Source organism: Schistocerca gregaria, chromosome 2 (genome assembly GCF_023897955.1).
Source record: "Schistocerca gregaria isolate iqSchGreg1 chromosome 2, iqSchGreg1.2, whole genome shotgun sequence".
NCBI lineage: Eukaryota > Metazoa > Arthropoda > Insecta > Orthoptera > Acrididae > Schistocerca > Schistocerca gregaria.
The window spans coordinates 598,947,593-598,962,645 of record NC_064921.1 but is presented as its reverse complement, the minus strand read 5'-3'; the positions used below and the strand labels follow the sequence as shown (position 1 = coordinate 598,962,645).

At 37.9% G+C, this 15,053-nt stretch overlaps 1 protein-coding gene across 1 annotated transcript in view; it reads right to left on the bottom strand.

Annotated features, from left to right (window-relative positions):
* The window catches only part of LOC126334534 (DNA topoisomerase 3-alpha-like), a 178,414-nt gene that overhangs the window by 13,788 nt on the left and 149,573 nt on the right, over positions 1-15,053 (bottom strand). The window contains exon 16 of the mRNA XM_049996890.1: positions 9,504-9,573. Coding sequence (XP_049852847.1) covers positions 9,504-9,573 — 70 coding nt within the window. The remainder of the gene's footprint in view (positions 1-9,503; positions 9,574-15,053) is intronic.

The following is a 15,053-nucleotide window of genomic DNA, read 5'->3' as shown; positions in this document are numbered from 1 at the left end:
AAACAGTGTTTTGTGTGTGTGTGTGTGTGTGTGTGTGTGTGTGTGTGTGTGTGTGTGTGATGATAGTCCACCATCAATTTGTTCCCCCAGAAAAGACAGTTCAAGAGCATTACTACGTTATAGTGCAAAAACAACTGAACGAACGAAGCACTGTGGGAAACCAACCTGCATTGTGGATTGTATCCTACACCACAAGAACACTTTTGGCCTGATAGTATTGAGTGACATGAAGTTTTTTGGGTAAAAACAAAATGAAAATGGGCTTTGCCCATCCTACTCACCAAATCTGGCCTCTTGAATCTTTTTCCAGTTTATTAGAACAGAAAGATAACTAAAAGTGATGTGTTTTCAAAAGACAGAAAAAAATTGCTGAATATGTTGAACTACAATTATTAAAAGAAGTATTCTGACTTAAATGACAATTCACTGCAGATGATGGTCACCTGATACAAAATAGTATTTAGGTGAGTCATCCAGCAGGAACAGCCATCACAATCACCCTCTGCCACAGAAAGGAGTTCTAATTACATATGTTTCCCCTTGTGGGTGAGAAATGTTAAGGTTGCTAAACCTTCCTGTAGAAGTCATGAGAGAGCTTGTCGATCAGTGACATTAACAATAGGTGTTGGCTTTACTCCACTTGAGTTAAAATGGAACTAAATAAATATCTGACTCATCACACAAAAAGTACTGCATCTGAGCTGCTCTTTACCTGCCAACACATACTTCATACGGGCTAGGCAACATAAAACTGGCCGAGAAAATGTTTACAATAGTACTGAAGCAGCATTGACCCTTATTAACGATCACTGCAAAAGATGCTAAAAACGGGCACCATTGATGTTGATGCAGTTCTGTGCTCGATTTATCAAACTGTGAGACATGTGTAAAAGCTCTGCGCACAGGACAACAGCAATAGTGTTTTCAATGTGCGGAAGTAGCTCTTCCGGCCTGTGAGGATTATCTGAGTACCTCCGATTGTGCTGCATTGGTAAAAATCACAGATCTGACAATCCAGATGGTCAGAAGATTGTACTGTTTCTGCTAATTGTCCTCTCTTCACCAAACACCTCATGCACCCGTGACAAGGTTGTCAAGGCAGTGTATGCTGTTGATCCACATTGCTATAACTAACCAAAGAGTTATTCATCTCATGTGAGTTGATCCACAAATGGATTAAAGAGTTTGAACCTACCACTTAGGATTTACACTTTGGCAAAAGAACTACATTGTGGTGTGTACCCCAGACAACGCTTATTTCCAAACACTAATCTTAGGCTTATGCAACAGCTTTTCAAAGTACTACTTATGCATAATGCTGCATGTCCTGGGAGTTCACATACTTTGACAGGTTGAATCAGGTTTCATCTGAAAAAATGAAAAACTGAGGATTCAAAAGTCCTGCTTTCATTTCACTCAGAAACCATTGACAGAACTTTAAATGCAAAAGTTTGTCTGGATGCTGTAACTCATGCACAACAGCAAATTTGTAAGGCTACAGATGCAAGTCCTATCTGATAATGCTTTTACTGACAATCTATTAACTCTCACTTGCACTGATAAATGGCATTGAGATTTTGCCAGACTTTGCTTCAGACTTTCCTTCAAGTGAGCAATGTTCTCTTGTGTTCGAACTCTTTTCGGATAGTTATGATTTTTATTTGTTGCAGAGCCAGTTTCATGCCATTTTACCACCACATTTTGCATTGCAGACTTTGATGGAAGTTTTGCCAAACACTTCCAGTCTTAAAACACTTGCACAAATAATTTCGCATATATTTTCCAAGAATTGTTTTGCGCCATTTTATCAAACAAAGGAAAATACAGGATGGAATGTAACAATATAATGACAAGGAAAGTTGCTACTCACCATATAGTGGATATGCTGAGTCACAGATAGGCACAACAAAAAAGACTCTCACAATTACAGCTTTTGGCAGTAAAGGCCTTCATCAACACACACACACACACACACACACACACACACACACACACACACAACTGCAGACTCAGGCAACAGAAACCACACTGCAAGCAGCAGCACCAGTGCATGATGAGAGTGGTGACTGGGTGGGGGAAGGAGAAGGCTGAGGCAGGAAGAAAAAGGGAGAGTATGGTATGTGTGGCAGACAGTGAGGTGCTGCAGGTTAGACTGGGGGCAGGGGAGAGGTGGGGAGGAAGGCAGGGAAGTGGAAAAGGAGAGAAGTAAAAAGACTGCGTCTGATGGTGGAACGACGGCTGTGTAGTGCTGGAATGGGAACAGGGAAGGTGGTGGTGGTGGTTGTTAGTGTTTAACAGGGAAGGGACTGGATGGGTGAGGACAGTCACTAATGAAGGTTGAGGCCAGGAGGGTACGGGAATGTAGGTTGTATTGCAGGAAGTGCCACCATCCGGCCACAGAGGAGCATTCTCCTCATAACTCAGTACCACCCAGGACTGGAGCAACTGAATTAAATTCTCCGCCAGGGTTGTGGTTACCTCTCGTCATGCCATGAAATGAGAAATATCCTGCTCATTATCCTTCCCACCCCTCCCACAGTGGTATTCCGTCACCCACGGAACCTACACAATATACTCATCCATCCATACATAACCCCTACTCCCAATCTCTTATCTCATGGCTCATACCCCTGTAACAGACCCAGATGCAAGACCTGTCCCATACATACTCCCACTACCAACTACTCCAGTCTGGTCTCTAACATCACCTATCCCATCAAAGGCAGGGCTATCTGTGAAACCAGTCATGTGGACTACAAGCTAAGCTACAACCACTGCGCTGCATTCTATGTAAGCAGGACAAATAACAAGCTGTCTGTCTGAATGAATGGCCACAGACAGACTGTGGCCAAGAAACAAGTGGACCACCCTGTTGCTGAGCACGCTGCCAAACATACAGGTAATCCTTCATTTCAGTGACTGCTTCACCACCTGTGCCATATGGATCCTTCCCACCAACACCAGCTTTCCTGAATTGCACAGTTGGGAATTTTCCCTGTGATACATCCTATGTTCCCGTAACCCTCCTGGCCTCGGCGTTTGTTAGTCACTGTCCTCACCCATCCAAGCCCCTTCCCTGTTCCCATTCCAGCAATACACAACTGTCATTCCACCACAACACCCAGTCTTTTAATTTCTCTTCCTTTTCTGCTGCTTCTCCCCTCCCCACCTCTCCCCTGCCTTCAGTCTAACCTGCAGCACTTCTCTGTCCACTACCCCCCCCCCCCCCATATTATCCCTCTCCCTCCCTGCTCCAGCCCCCTCCTTACCTCCACCCAGTCACCACTCCCATCATGCACTGGTGCTGCTGCTTGCAGTGCAGCTTCAGTTGCCTGAGACTGCAGTCGCACACGCGCGCTTGTGTGTGTGTGTGTGTGTGTGTGTGTGTGTGTGTGTGAGAGAGAGAGAGAGAGAGAGAGAGAGAGAGAGAGAGAGAGAGAGAGAGAGAGAGAGAGAGAGAGAGAGAGAGAGAGAGAGATTGTGCGCGCGGGTGTGGGCGAACGCGCATTGCACATTTGTCTGTCTGTCGTTGATGGTAGCGAAGGCCTTAACAACCAAAAGCTATAATTGTGATAGTAGTTTTGTTGTGCCTATCTACAACTCAGCATCTCTGCTATATGGTGCGTAGCAATTTTCCTTCTCATAATATTGTTACATATGCCACTGTCTTGTGAGCACATCACAGTTATCAGTATTTTCTGTGATACGGCAGTTCTCCTATTCAATAACAAGGTTCAATTCCATGTCAGTCTTATACATATTTTCCATGCCAATTTTATTTTTCCCACTCTGTACCTATGCAGCTACCAATATTTTGTAATGTTTCTGCCTGAAATGGATACAAAAGCTTTCAAAATTTCAATTACTTTTTGTTGAGAAACATACCTTACTTATTTGTCAAGATGGACATATTAGAACTTTAGCCACAACATTACAAAATAGCGGAGAGAGCCTCATTTGACCTGTTGGAGATGTCCGGAAGCAAATTTAAAATTTTTAACTTTCGAATTTTTTCCCAACCTTTAAACAGCTGATGAATGATGATATATGACTATAATACTACAATTACATAAAAAATTAATAAATTTAAACTTCACACAAACGTGAACCATGCAAGGAATTAAATTGCTGAAGAAACATAGCAGTGTGTATAAACAGCCAACTGGAACATTTCTTAGTGGAGTGGAGATGTGAAATACCATTGCAGCCACTGGTGAGTTTTGGGACAAGATAAGGAGCAGGTGTGGGAGAGTCCAGAAGAATATCCCCACAGCAGGTCTGCTGCAGCACAAGCAGTCACTGCCACACCATACGATTCTCAAAGACTCCAACTGAAGTTACTAGTGTTTAACAATGGTGTCATCTGAGGTAATGTTTCTTAGATGCCACTCTTGAGGGGAATGGTGGCTACCTGTTTAAAGCTTCCTTAGTTCAGTACACATTAAAATTCAAAGGAGTGATTTAACTGTCCAAAGAAGTGTAGCATAGTTCATCATGCCATTGTTGTTGATAGTATATTTTTTCAAACCAATGCCTTTATTCCCTACAGCAAAATAAAATCTTAGTTCTACATGTTTTTACTCCCTTCCAAACTTTCTTTAAAAATGATTTCTGATAACAAGCAGCTAGGAGGTAAACCTCTCCTGGAATTGACTCACTGAGCCAGGGCAGTGAGTGGGATAAGTGGCTGTCAATATCATTACAGAAATGTGGCTAGCAAGCCCTGAACCATTACACTAGTTTTGATCACATTTTCTGATTACATAACTCTGTTATATAAACTGTAAAATTAATGGTCAGACAATTTTTACTAATTTAAATTGGGCTCTAATTCTTTTGACACACTGAGAATCACATTTTGGTGTTGATGTTGGATTTATTGTGCTCAATTTGAAGTGTGCATTAGACTCCTCTCTTTAACATCTCCCAGGAGTGAGAGGAAGGTAAACAGTTATTGATGAATCTCTATATTCTGATGTCACTATGACATAACAATTCTCACACAGCTCATGCGTAGAAAGTGCTTTCCAGGCCGTCTCTTGCTGCAAGCCTGTTACTTAGCAACAGACAGTTGTCGTTCACAGTTTTAAGAAACAGTAGATAGTTTGGTAAAGCCAACTGTGTGTCCATTGACCACAGAGGGATGTGCACTTCCTCTTAGCCAATAATTTCATATTTACAATGATGATGATGGTATTGTACCCAGTGTAACACCACAATAAAAGGAACTCTGATTGCCATGTTATTTCCCTGATATCAGGGGAAAGATCGTTATGTAGCACTTTAACGTCAGCTACAGCAGAACATGAACAGAGACAGTACGCATTGTCATAGCAGTATGATTTTGTCAAGCAGAATGCCAATATTAAAAAGATACCATGAAATTGTTACAATTTATCAAAATAATTCTCTTTATATGCTATAAATTTAATCTTATTTTACAATGAACATTATGTGAGTGAACTGTGAACTTTTGCAACAGAATACAGAAGTTGACAAAAATATTAACTTCCCCACAACTTTCTTAATTATGTACAAGTATGAAACATTCTACACAGACCTTTAAATGAGCCAAACTGACTGTTTATTAGCTATTATCTAAGAATGGTGGAGAAAGTGAAATAACAGGCTTTATATCCCATTACCTGTAACATCTACACTCTGGATGAGTGGCTGCAAAGAGCATCTCTTCTCTACATGAGGAGCAGCCTAAACTTATGCTGGCAGTAGTTCCAAAATGTCTTTGAGATTGACAACCTCACTGTAATAATAGCCTATATATGGACTGTAACTTTAAACCAGCACCCAAACAGGTTAGGGCATACCTTGCAGGTGACCTGTAGTTCTGTTCAGGGGGTGCTGGAGGAACTTTGAGAAGAGGACAACTATCTCTGATGCATGTAAAGTGGGCATCATTAATATAGTGATCCTGACTGTGAAGACAGAAGAGCTGAGTGACTTCATGGAGAAGGAGAATGTTGAGGTTTAGGGAAGTCAAGTGGAAGAGAAGAGGGAGGAGGGGAAAGGGGAAAAGGTAATCACTTTATTGGAGGAGCGGATAAGAGGTTAAAATGGAGCAGATGTAATAGCAAAACCAACTCTCTTGAGGGGGTAGTGGAAAACAAAAGTGACAGGGTAATGAAGATTTGACTGAGGGAAAGAAAGTAATGGAGTGAAGGACATCATCCAGGTATAAACATCACACACAAAAAATAAACAGGACAACATAAGGAATTCCTAGAAAGATTCGAGAACAGAATTACAGGTGTAGAAATGACAGTGATGGCTGACATAAATGCCCACGTGGGAAATGAAAGTACAGGGAAGGATGAGGTAATTGGTTTCTATGGGTATGGGGAAAAGAATGATGAAAGAGAGTAACTGGCTGACTTTTTGAAAGAAATGGTTTGATTATGGGTAACACTGGATTCAGGAAGAAAAGATAAATTTGACTACTTCCTGATGGAAAAGCGGAACTGTGGACAGTTAATGGATATAACTGCACTCCCAGGAGAAGCTTTTGATAAAGACTATCGAGTAGTGATAGTAAAGATGTGGATGGGTAAAATGTGAATAATAAAGGCAGTTAGAGAGAAGAAAATAAAAGCATGGAGACTAAAAGAAAGGAAGATATAGGAAAAGTTCTAGGAAATACTTAAGCTTGAAATCTCAAGCACTGAATGGGATAAGTTCAAAGAGGGCACTTGTAAGTTCTGCAGGGAACTCAAGTGGAAGAATGCCTGGACAAAGGATAAAGAGACATCATGGTGAAATAAGCAGTTGAAGGAAGCAGTTAAAAAATGCAAGCAAGAATGGAACAGACACAAAAAGAAGGAAAAAGAGTGTTGTTGGGGTAAAAGACTGCTACATTGACTACTTGAAGTAAGAGGAATGAAAGAACTTACACAAAGCTGGTGAAAGGAGAGAGTGGAGAACTCATAGCATAACCAGAGGAGATAAGGATAAGAGAGAGAGAATATGTTGACAAACTAATAAATTTGAAAAATAGTGATAAGAAGAGAATAGATTTACAGTGGTGACCTATACTTGAAAGAAGAGAAACATATTACAATTTTTGGAGTGGAACTACCAGTTAGAAGAATGATAAAGGCAGTTGGACCTATTGGGCTACAATTGTTATATAGATTGCTAAGATGCATATGGACACAGAAATATATGCCCAAAGAATGGGGAAAGAGAATAATAATCAGCAGTTCAGAATGGTGGATACAACAGTGATAACTAGAGTGGAGGGTCAGTTTGAAGAGGTGCAGTATCGTTTTTGACATGGCAGATCATCAGTTGACCCAATCTTTTCTATGACACAGGTGATGGGAAGGTATTGGGAGTACGGGAAAGATCTGGTGATGACATTTCTTTACTTAGAAAAGATATACGATAGTATCGCCAGAGAAAAGGAATAGGAAACATTGGAGAGAAACAACTGAAATTCTTCATTCAATACAAGGTTCAACTGCATCAAGAGTATAGTTGGAAGAACTGTTTGGATTAAGTATGTTAAGGGACTGAGACAAGGAAGAGTGGTTTCACCATTATTATTTATAATATTGTTGGGCAAAAATGTGAAAAAATAAATAAATAAACAACACAAGCTTACAAAGGAAGGAAGACAAAATTTTGCTATTTGCCAAAATTACTGTGTTGTAGACAGCTAACATTAAAGATGCATGGCCATATTAAATGAAAAATAGACAAATATACACAAAATGCAGCATGGAGAAAAGCAAGACTATCGCAATAACTAGAGAATACAGAGAAGGAAAAGGACAAATTGGAGAAAAGCAAGACTATTGCAAAAACTAGAGAATACAAAGAAGGAAAAGGACAAATTGACATTAAGTGCTGGAAATTGAAATTGTGGAGAACTTCAAATATTTAGTAAGTGAGGAAATGCAGAATGCAAACACAAAATAGTGCAACAGGGTAATGCATTTTATCAGTGTGTGTGGGGCTTAGTCTAGGGACGGGAGGTACCAATGAAGTGAAAGGGAGTGCTGTAAAAGATGTACTTTGCACCCATAATGGCATATGCGTAGGAGACCTGGACAATGAAAAGAAGAAAAAAGAGTAGAATTTAGGCTACTGAAATGAAATTACTAAGAGACATGGTTGGGAAAACGAGGAGAGGCAGTGTGAGAAATGATATGTAACCAAGGCAATTGAGGTAGAAAAGTTGAGTGACAGAATGTAAAAGATGTACTTTGCACCCATAATGGCATATGCGTAGGAGACCTGGACAATGAAAAGAAGAAAAAAGAGTAGAATTTAGGCTACTGAAATGAAATTACTAAGAGATATGGTTGGGAAAACGAGGAGAGGCAGTGTGAGAAATGATATGTAACCAAGGCAATTGAGGTAGAAAAGTTGAGTGACAGAATTGAGAAGCAGAATGCAAACACAAAATAGTGCAACAGGGTAATGCATTTTATCAGTGTGTGTGGGGCTTAGTCTAGGGATGGGAGGTACCAATGAAGTGAAAGGGAGTGCTGTAAAAGATGTACTTTGCACCCATAATGGCATATGCGTAGGAGACCTGGACAATGAAAAGAAGAAAAAAGAGTAGAATTTAGGCTACTGAAATGAAATTACTAAGAGACATGGTTGGGAAAACGAGGAGAGGCAGTGTGAGAAATGATATGTAACCAAGGCAATTGAGGTAGAAAAGTTGAGTGACAGAATTGAGAAGCATAGGTTAAAATGGTTTGGACTTGGAGAATGGAAAATGGAAGAATACAAAAACAAATGATGGAGGTCAAGTTTGAGCAGAGATCCACAGCAAGATGAATTGAGTAGAGCAAGACCAGAATAAGAAGAAGGAATCTGGACTGAAACAAAACAATTACAGAAGAAAATTGGTGGAAAAGACAGGGATTGATGGAGAAGTAACAAGAATGTCTCAAGCTGGGCTGATTTTGGATAAAGAGAAATGGAGGTGAACACAATCTAAGAATTTTCTCCGCATTCTATGGTGAATTAAGTTCTCACAAAGTTAAATAAAGACTTATTATAAGGATAATTCAACAGGGAAAATTCTGTCAAATCAGGACCATAGAATGAATGTTCACAGTCGGTAGACATTTTTCACTCATACAACTAATATTGAATTTGCTTAGTCACACATGCAGTATCAACCTTACGTAAGCTAATGTAGATGAATTTACTATTTTCATTTTACCTTCCATTATTTTATTTGCAGATCGTCAGTGAAACATATGATACAGTAAGGTCTACATTTAGATAGCACAAGACAAAAACAACAAAATGGCTATAATATGGTAACTGCTCAACATGAGTAGTGGAAACATTGCTGAATTTGCCATTAACACTAGTATTTTCTTACAGTTACACTGAAATATTATGGCGACTGCAATATTTCATTAATGTGTGGGTGGCATAAATAACATTATTTAGCAATATCATTTATGTGTGGGTAGTATAAATCACATTATTTAGCAATGTAAAACAAATAAAAAGAAACATACATTACAGCAGACTGTCCACAGTTACAGCACACTTCAGTGTCTCCTGAATTTTCAGCCTCTCTGCCAGCACCTGAGAAATATGTAAGAATAGAAAGTAAAGAAATGCATCAGTTCAAATGCTGTACTGGCACAAACTCTTTTACAGTAAACTTTATGTAACAATATCTTAGCAAGGACACAAACTGCAGTGGATAAATGTTGTGGAAGCATTTTCTAGAGTACTGATATAAACAGTTAAATCCTCGTACTTTAAATGACAAACAAGCCCATATAAAAAAAAATAAAGAGAGAGAGAGAGAGAGAGAGAGAGAGAGAGAGAGAGAGAGAGAGAGAGAAAGCTGTAACTTAGCAAACGAAAGTGTTGGTATGTTGATAGAGACAATGAAAACAATAGAAAACACACAAGCACATGCACACAAATTTCAATCTTTCGCAACCCAAGGTTGCTTCATCAGGAAAGAGGGAAGCAGAGGGAAAGACAAAAGGATGTGGGTTTTAAGGGAGAGGGTAAGGAGTCATTCCTATACCTTAGGGAGAAAAAGAGAGGTACACACACACACACACACATACACACACACACACACACACACACACACACACACACACACAGGCAGACATATGTAAATGTCTGCCTGTGTGTGTATATGTGCAGATGGATGGGTGTGTGTGTGTGTGTGTGTGTGTGTGTGTGTGTGTGTGTGTGTGTGTGTGTGTGTATACCTATCATTTTTCCCCCTAAGGTAAGTCTTTCCGCTCCCGGGATAGGAATGACTCCTTACCCTCTCCCTTAAAACCCACATCCATTTGTCTTTCCCTCTGCTTCCCTCTTTCCTGATGAAGCAACCTTGGGTTGGGAAAGCTTGAAATTTGTGTGTGTGTTTTTTACTATTTTCATTGTCTCTATCAACATACCAACGCTTTTGTTTGGTAAGATACAGCTTCGTTAATTCCAGTACCAAATGATCTTGTTTGATGGTTGTGACACTAAAATATTATTGTCTTACCATGCATTTTCCATGTTTTGTATGAGCATGAAGTGGGTGTGCTATGAGGAAAATAAATCACTCTCACAGGTTGTTGGTCTTAAAGGTTTTTTTTTTTTATTAATAAAGGAAATGAATTTCCTCAGACCGTGATCACTGAATATTTTGTGGATAAAACCACCGAGAATACTATCCAAATTTTCTTTATTATATTGTTTTGTTACTGCTATCATCCGATATCTGCAATTAAGGATAGAGGAATATAAAGAGCAACAGATGTTTGTTATACAACAGCAAGCTACAAAAGATGAAAAGATAAAATAAATTAAATAAAAATCTTTTAAAAACTTCTCTTAGAACTTGCAGAGAACAACGTTCAGAGTCAGTATTAAAATCTATGCCTAATCAGGGCATCAACTAACAGTTGTACAAAGATATAAGTTCTAGCAAAATGTTAGTTGATCCCGGATTTCAATACTGACGCTGAACTTTGTTCTGCAAGTTCTAAAATGTTTGGTGAGTGTCCCTTTAAAAATATTTTTCAAACTTTTCATTTTTGTAGGTTGTTTTACTACAAATGTCTGCCACTCTTTATGTTCCTCTAATCTTAATTGCAGATATTTGATGATGCCAGTAGTCTGAACTGCATAATAAATAAAGAAAATTTTGATAGTGATCTAGACAATTTTACTCACTAAACACAAAGAATTTTGGCTTTTCATTGCCTGTGGTTTATCAATTTGTTTATTTAGTTCATCTTTGAGCATTTTGCATGCTATTGCTGTTAATAGTTTGTACAAATTGAATAATACATAATGGTATACATGATAATAAAGGAAACAGTTACATCATATAGGTTTAGATACAAATGTACAATGACTTTCAGTTAAAATTTTATGTCTTTTTCTGGACAATCAAAAAATTCTTCTACGACATACAAAGCCTTCTTTTTAAGCCACTTTTGTGGAACATTTCTGAAGGTTTTTAATGAGATGATGTGAGCAGTGTACTGAACAGTTTCACTCCAAGGAATGCACAGCAATTGCGAGTCTTGCTTAATCTTTTAAGGAGCTGATTAATCTTTTCTTTGTGATGTGTACTGTGACAATGAAATTATTATCTTAATCTGTATCTCTCTTGGGTTTCTTCTGCGTAGACTACGTAACTAAGTATACATAATGATGGGAGTGTCATGACACCCAGTTTCTTGAAAAGCAGCCTACTACAAGATACATTGTTTTTGATTGGCTTTGTTTTGTTCTTTTAGATTCTCTATATTATTTCCAGTTGCAATGAAAGTGGTACCGTAGCACCACAGTTTATCTATTAGAATCTGATGACTCACAGAATCAAATGCCTTGCTTCAGGTCAATCAAGTAGGGCATTTACAGATGATTTACTGAGAATTATCAAAACATTTTCAACAGCTATCACTGCAGAGGAAAATTCTCTGAGTGCAAGTATTGAGCATTTGCCAGTATTCCAATGCAGGTGAAATGTTTGTAAATTTGTTGATACATGCAATGTTCTACTATTTTCAAAAGTACTGGCACAAGAAAAATAGAATGCTAATTATCAACATGACTTGTCTGAGGCGTATGAGCATTTTCAATCAATTTAGTTCTTCTTTCCCACAATCATCATGAAGGAGGTCTTTCGAGCACTGCATTGCACCAATGCCAAGTAAAAGAGTACTATTGAAGAAATAAATAAAAATAAAATAAATAAAAAAATCACAAAATACCCTTCCTTCTCACAAACCTGAAATCTTATGCTAGGCACCTCAGTTATAATCAGATGTCCTGATAGTGGAGCACTGCCCATGAAAGAAAGTTCAGGATTTATGTCCTGGATACCCATGCAACTTTCACCTGTCTATATGCTTAAAGCCAATACATATAGACTAAGAAAGATCTGGATTTCCCCATTAGGAAAGGTATCTTGTGTGCAGTTTTGGGACAGTGTATCTCTGTGCCTTTGTGTTCTCACACTTACCATATTTGACAGAGCTCCTAATGCATTTGTAATGCAAGGAGGTGGTCGCATTGTCTGCCTAACAAGTCACTGGCCAATGGCAATGTGTGCTCCCTAAGGCCTACATTGCTACTATCCTTTCTTCCTTGATACACATCATGGTATGTGATTTTTTTTTTCCTTTGACTGCAGCGTGGGGGCGGGGGGAATTCAATAATTTTCCCTTGTGAGTTTCTTGGAAATATGGCCTACCCTGAAGTGACACACTGGAAAAGCTTTTTAAAAGATAGGCTGCACTACCTATATGTGTCATCAGTGTGCATAAATTATCCTGCAGCATGACTTAAAAGATGGCTCATTCTATCAAGTCTGTCTGAAGCTACTAAATAAAGTAAGTTTTTGACTAAGATGTTTGTGATATATTTTCACTCCAGTAATACACCTGCAAATACCAATTCCCCCTAACACACAGCTCCTGATGTAAAAAGGTATGTTTGCTCACAGTTTGCACTTCTGTTTATTTATATAGTACATAGAACTTGTTACCTATTGTCTGGAGAACAGAAATTTTTGACATTCAACAAATAGTTCAAAAGTACTAGTTACCTGTTGTCCAAAGAACTGCAATTTTTGCTATTCAACAAACAGTTTGGAAATTCTCACGATAGTTGCCAGTTTATTATGCTTCCACAATACTATACAGAGATCAATATTCAGTAATCTAGAGACAGTATCTGAAATACGACTACTTAATCCATTTGAAGAAAGGTCACAATTTAATATAAAAATCCCAAACTTCCAGAAATGTAATTTACAATTAAGGTCATCAGTTTCTGAGCAAAAGGAAAATTGCAACAGTTTTACAACATTACAAGAACACTAAACAACAGGTCCTCACAATCATGACTCCTCGAGAAAAGTAAGTGCAATTCTATTCTCCTTCCAGAATACACAACACTTCTCCTCTCTGATTAGCTGCAATATAATTTAGCCATTCAACTCTACTACTTTTCACAGACAGCACGACAATTTTCCTCCTTGACTAATCCTGAACTCCAAATTTAATTTAATTATTTCCCAACTTTGTATTTTTCAAAAAGCAAATAAATTCACAACACTATCTTTACTTGTCTTAAGTGAAGAAGTAAAGATTTTGTTTGTAGAGCCCTAAACTGGCTGCTTTACAATAAAATTACTTAATGTAATTCACTTACTTAATTTGATTCCCTCACTAATTCATCATTAATTATTAACAAATTTCAAGATTTTTACATCAGATACACGTTTCATTCACCCCATCAGTCACTCTGATAAAAATAAAAATGATAATGCCAAACAACTGGAAATAATAAGTGCTGTCTGAAACCTGAAAACATTGCCTAACTTATATGGTTTTGAACAAAACACAGTTTAATTAACCATTTAGCACCAATGTGTTTAATTATTACATTTACAAAAATATATTAATGTGTCAAGATGATGTTTTTAATGGGAAGTTATAAAATTTAGATTTACATAATTTTGAATATCTTCAATATGATTTTGGTTATAGAACATAAACGTACAGGAGTTCATTATTATTATTATTATTATTATTATTATTATTATTATTTCTTTCTTATCTCAGACGTTATGTCTGGTCTAAAGTAGAAAGTGACGCGGACCTTGATTAAGTGTGACTTCCTTTTAACTGTACAGTATATGTTATATTGCATTTAGGAACTTTCGGGTAATTGAACATGTATCAATAATTACGGATTTCTGTAGTTGTATATATAAGTTTGGATGTAGCTGTATTGCATTGATGTACTGGTGGATATTGTGTGATACGACTCCTGTAGTTGATAACTGGTATAATGTCAACTTTATCCTGATGCCACATATCCTTGACTTCCTCAACCAGTTGGATGTATTTTTCAATTTTTTCTCCTGTTTTCTTTTGTATATTTGTTGTATTGGGTATGGATATTTCGATTAGTTGTGTTAATTTCTTCTTTTTATTGGTGAGTATGTCAGGTTTGTTATGTGGTGTTGTTTTATCTGTTATAATGGTTCTGTTCCAGTATTATTATTATTATTATTATTATTATTATTATTATTATTATTTTGAAAGCCTACATAAAATTTCATAGTGACTGGTACAAAGGAAATGACCTTATTAATTAAAAATTCACAGGTCGATGTGTGATTTAAAAGGGACTGCAAAGTGTTCAAGCATGTCACTAGGCCTGCAATGTGCGAGCACATGGACAACCAATGGCAACTTTCTCATGTGGGAAGGCATTCTGTAGGGCACTGGGCCATTAAGATGAATCTTACAGCTTTCTTATCAAATTGCTACACCACAAACAGTAATGTTGATACAGGAATATTTGTTATATGTGAGTGGAGCAGAAAGAAAACTGCCCTCTCTCTAAATGTGTGTGTCAGATTTTTTTTTCGACTTCTGAATGCGGGAAATGAGTTCAGTGTTGTGATTGGGACAAAATGTAGTGCTTGGGTGTGAAACAGTCATCTCTACTGAATTATGTATGCAAAAAGAACATTCTGAACCAACTGAAAACTCAGTTTCTATTGATACTAGCATGTCTCA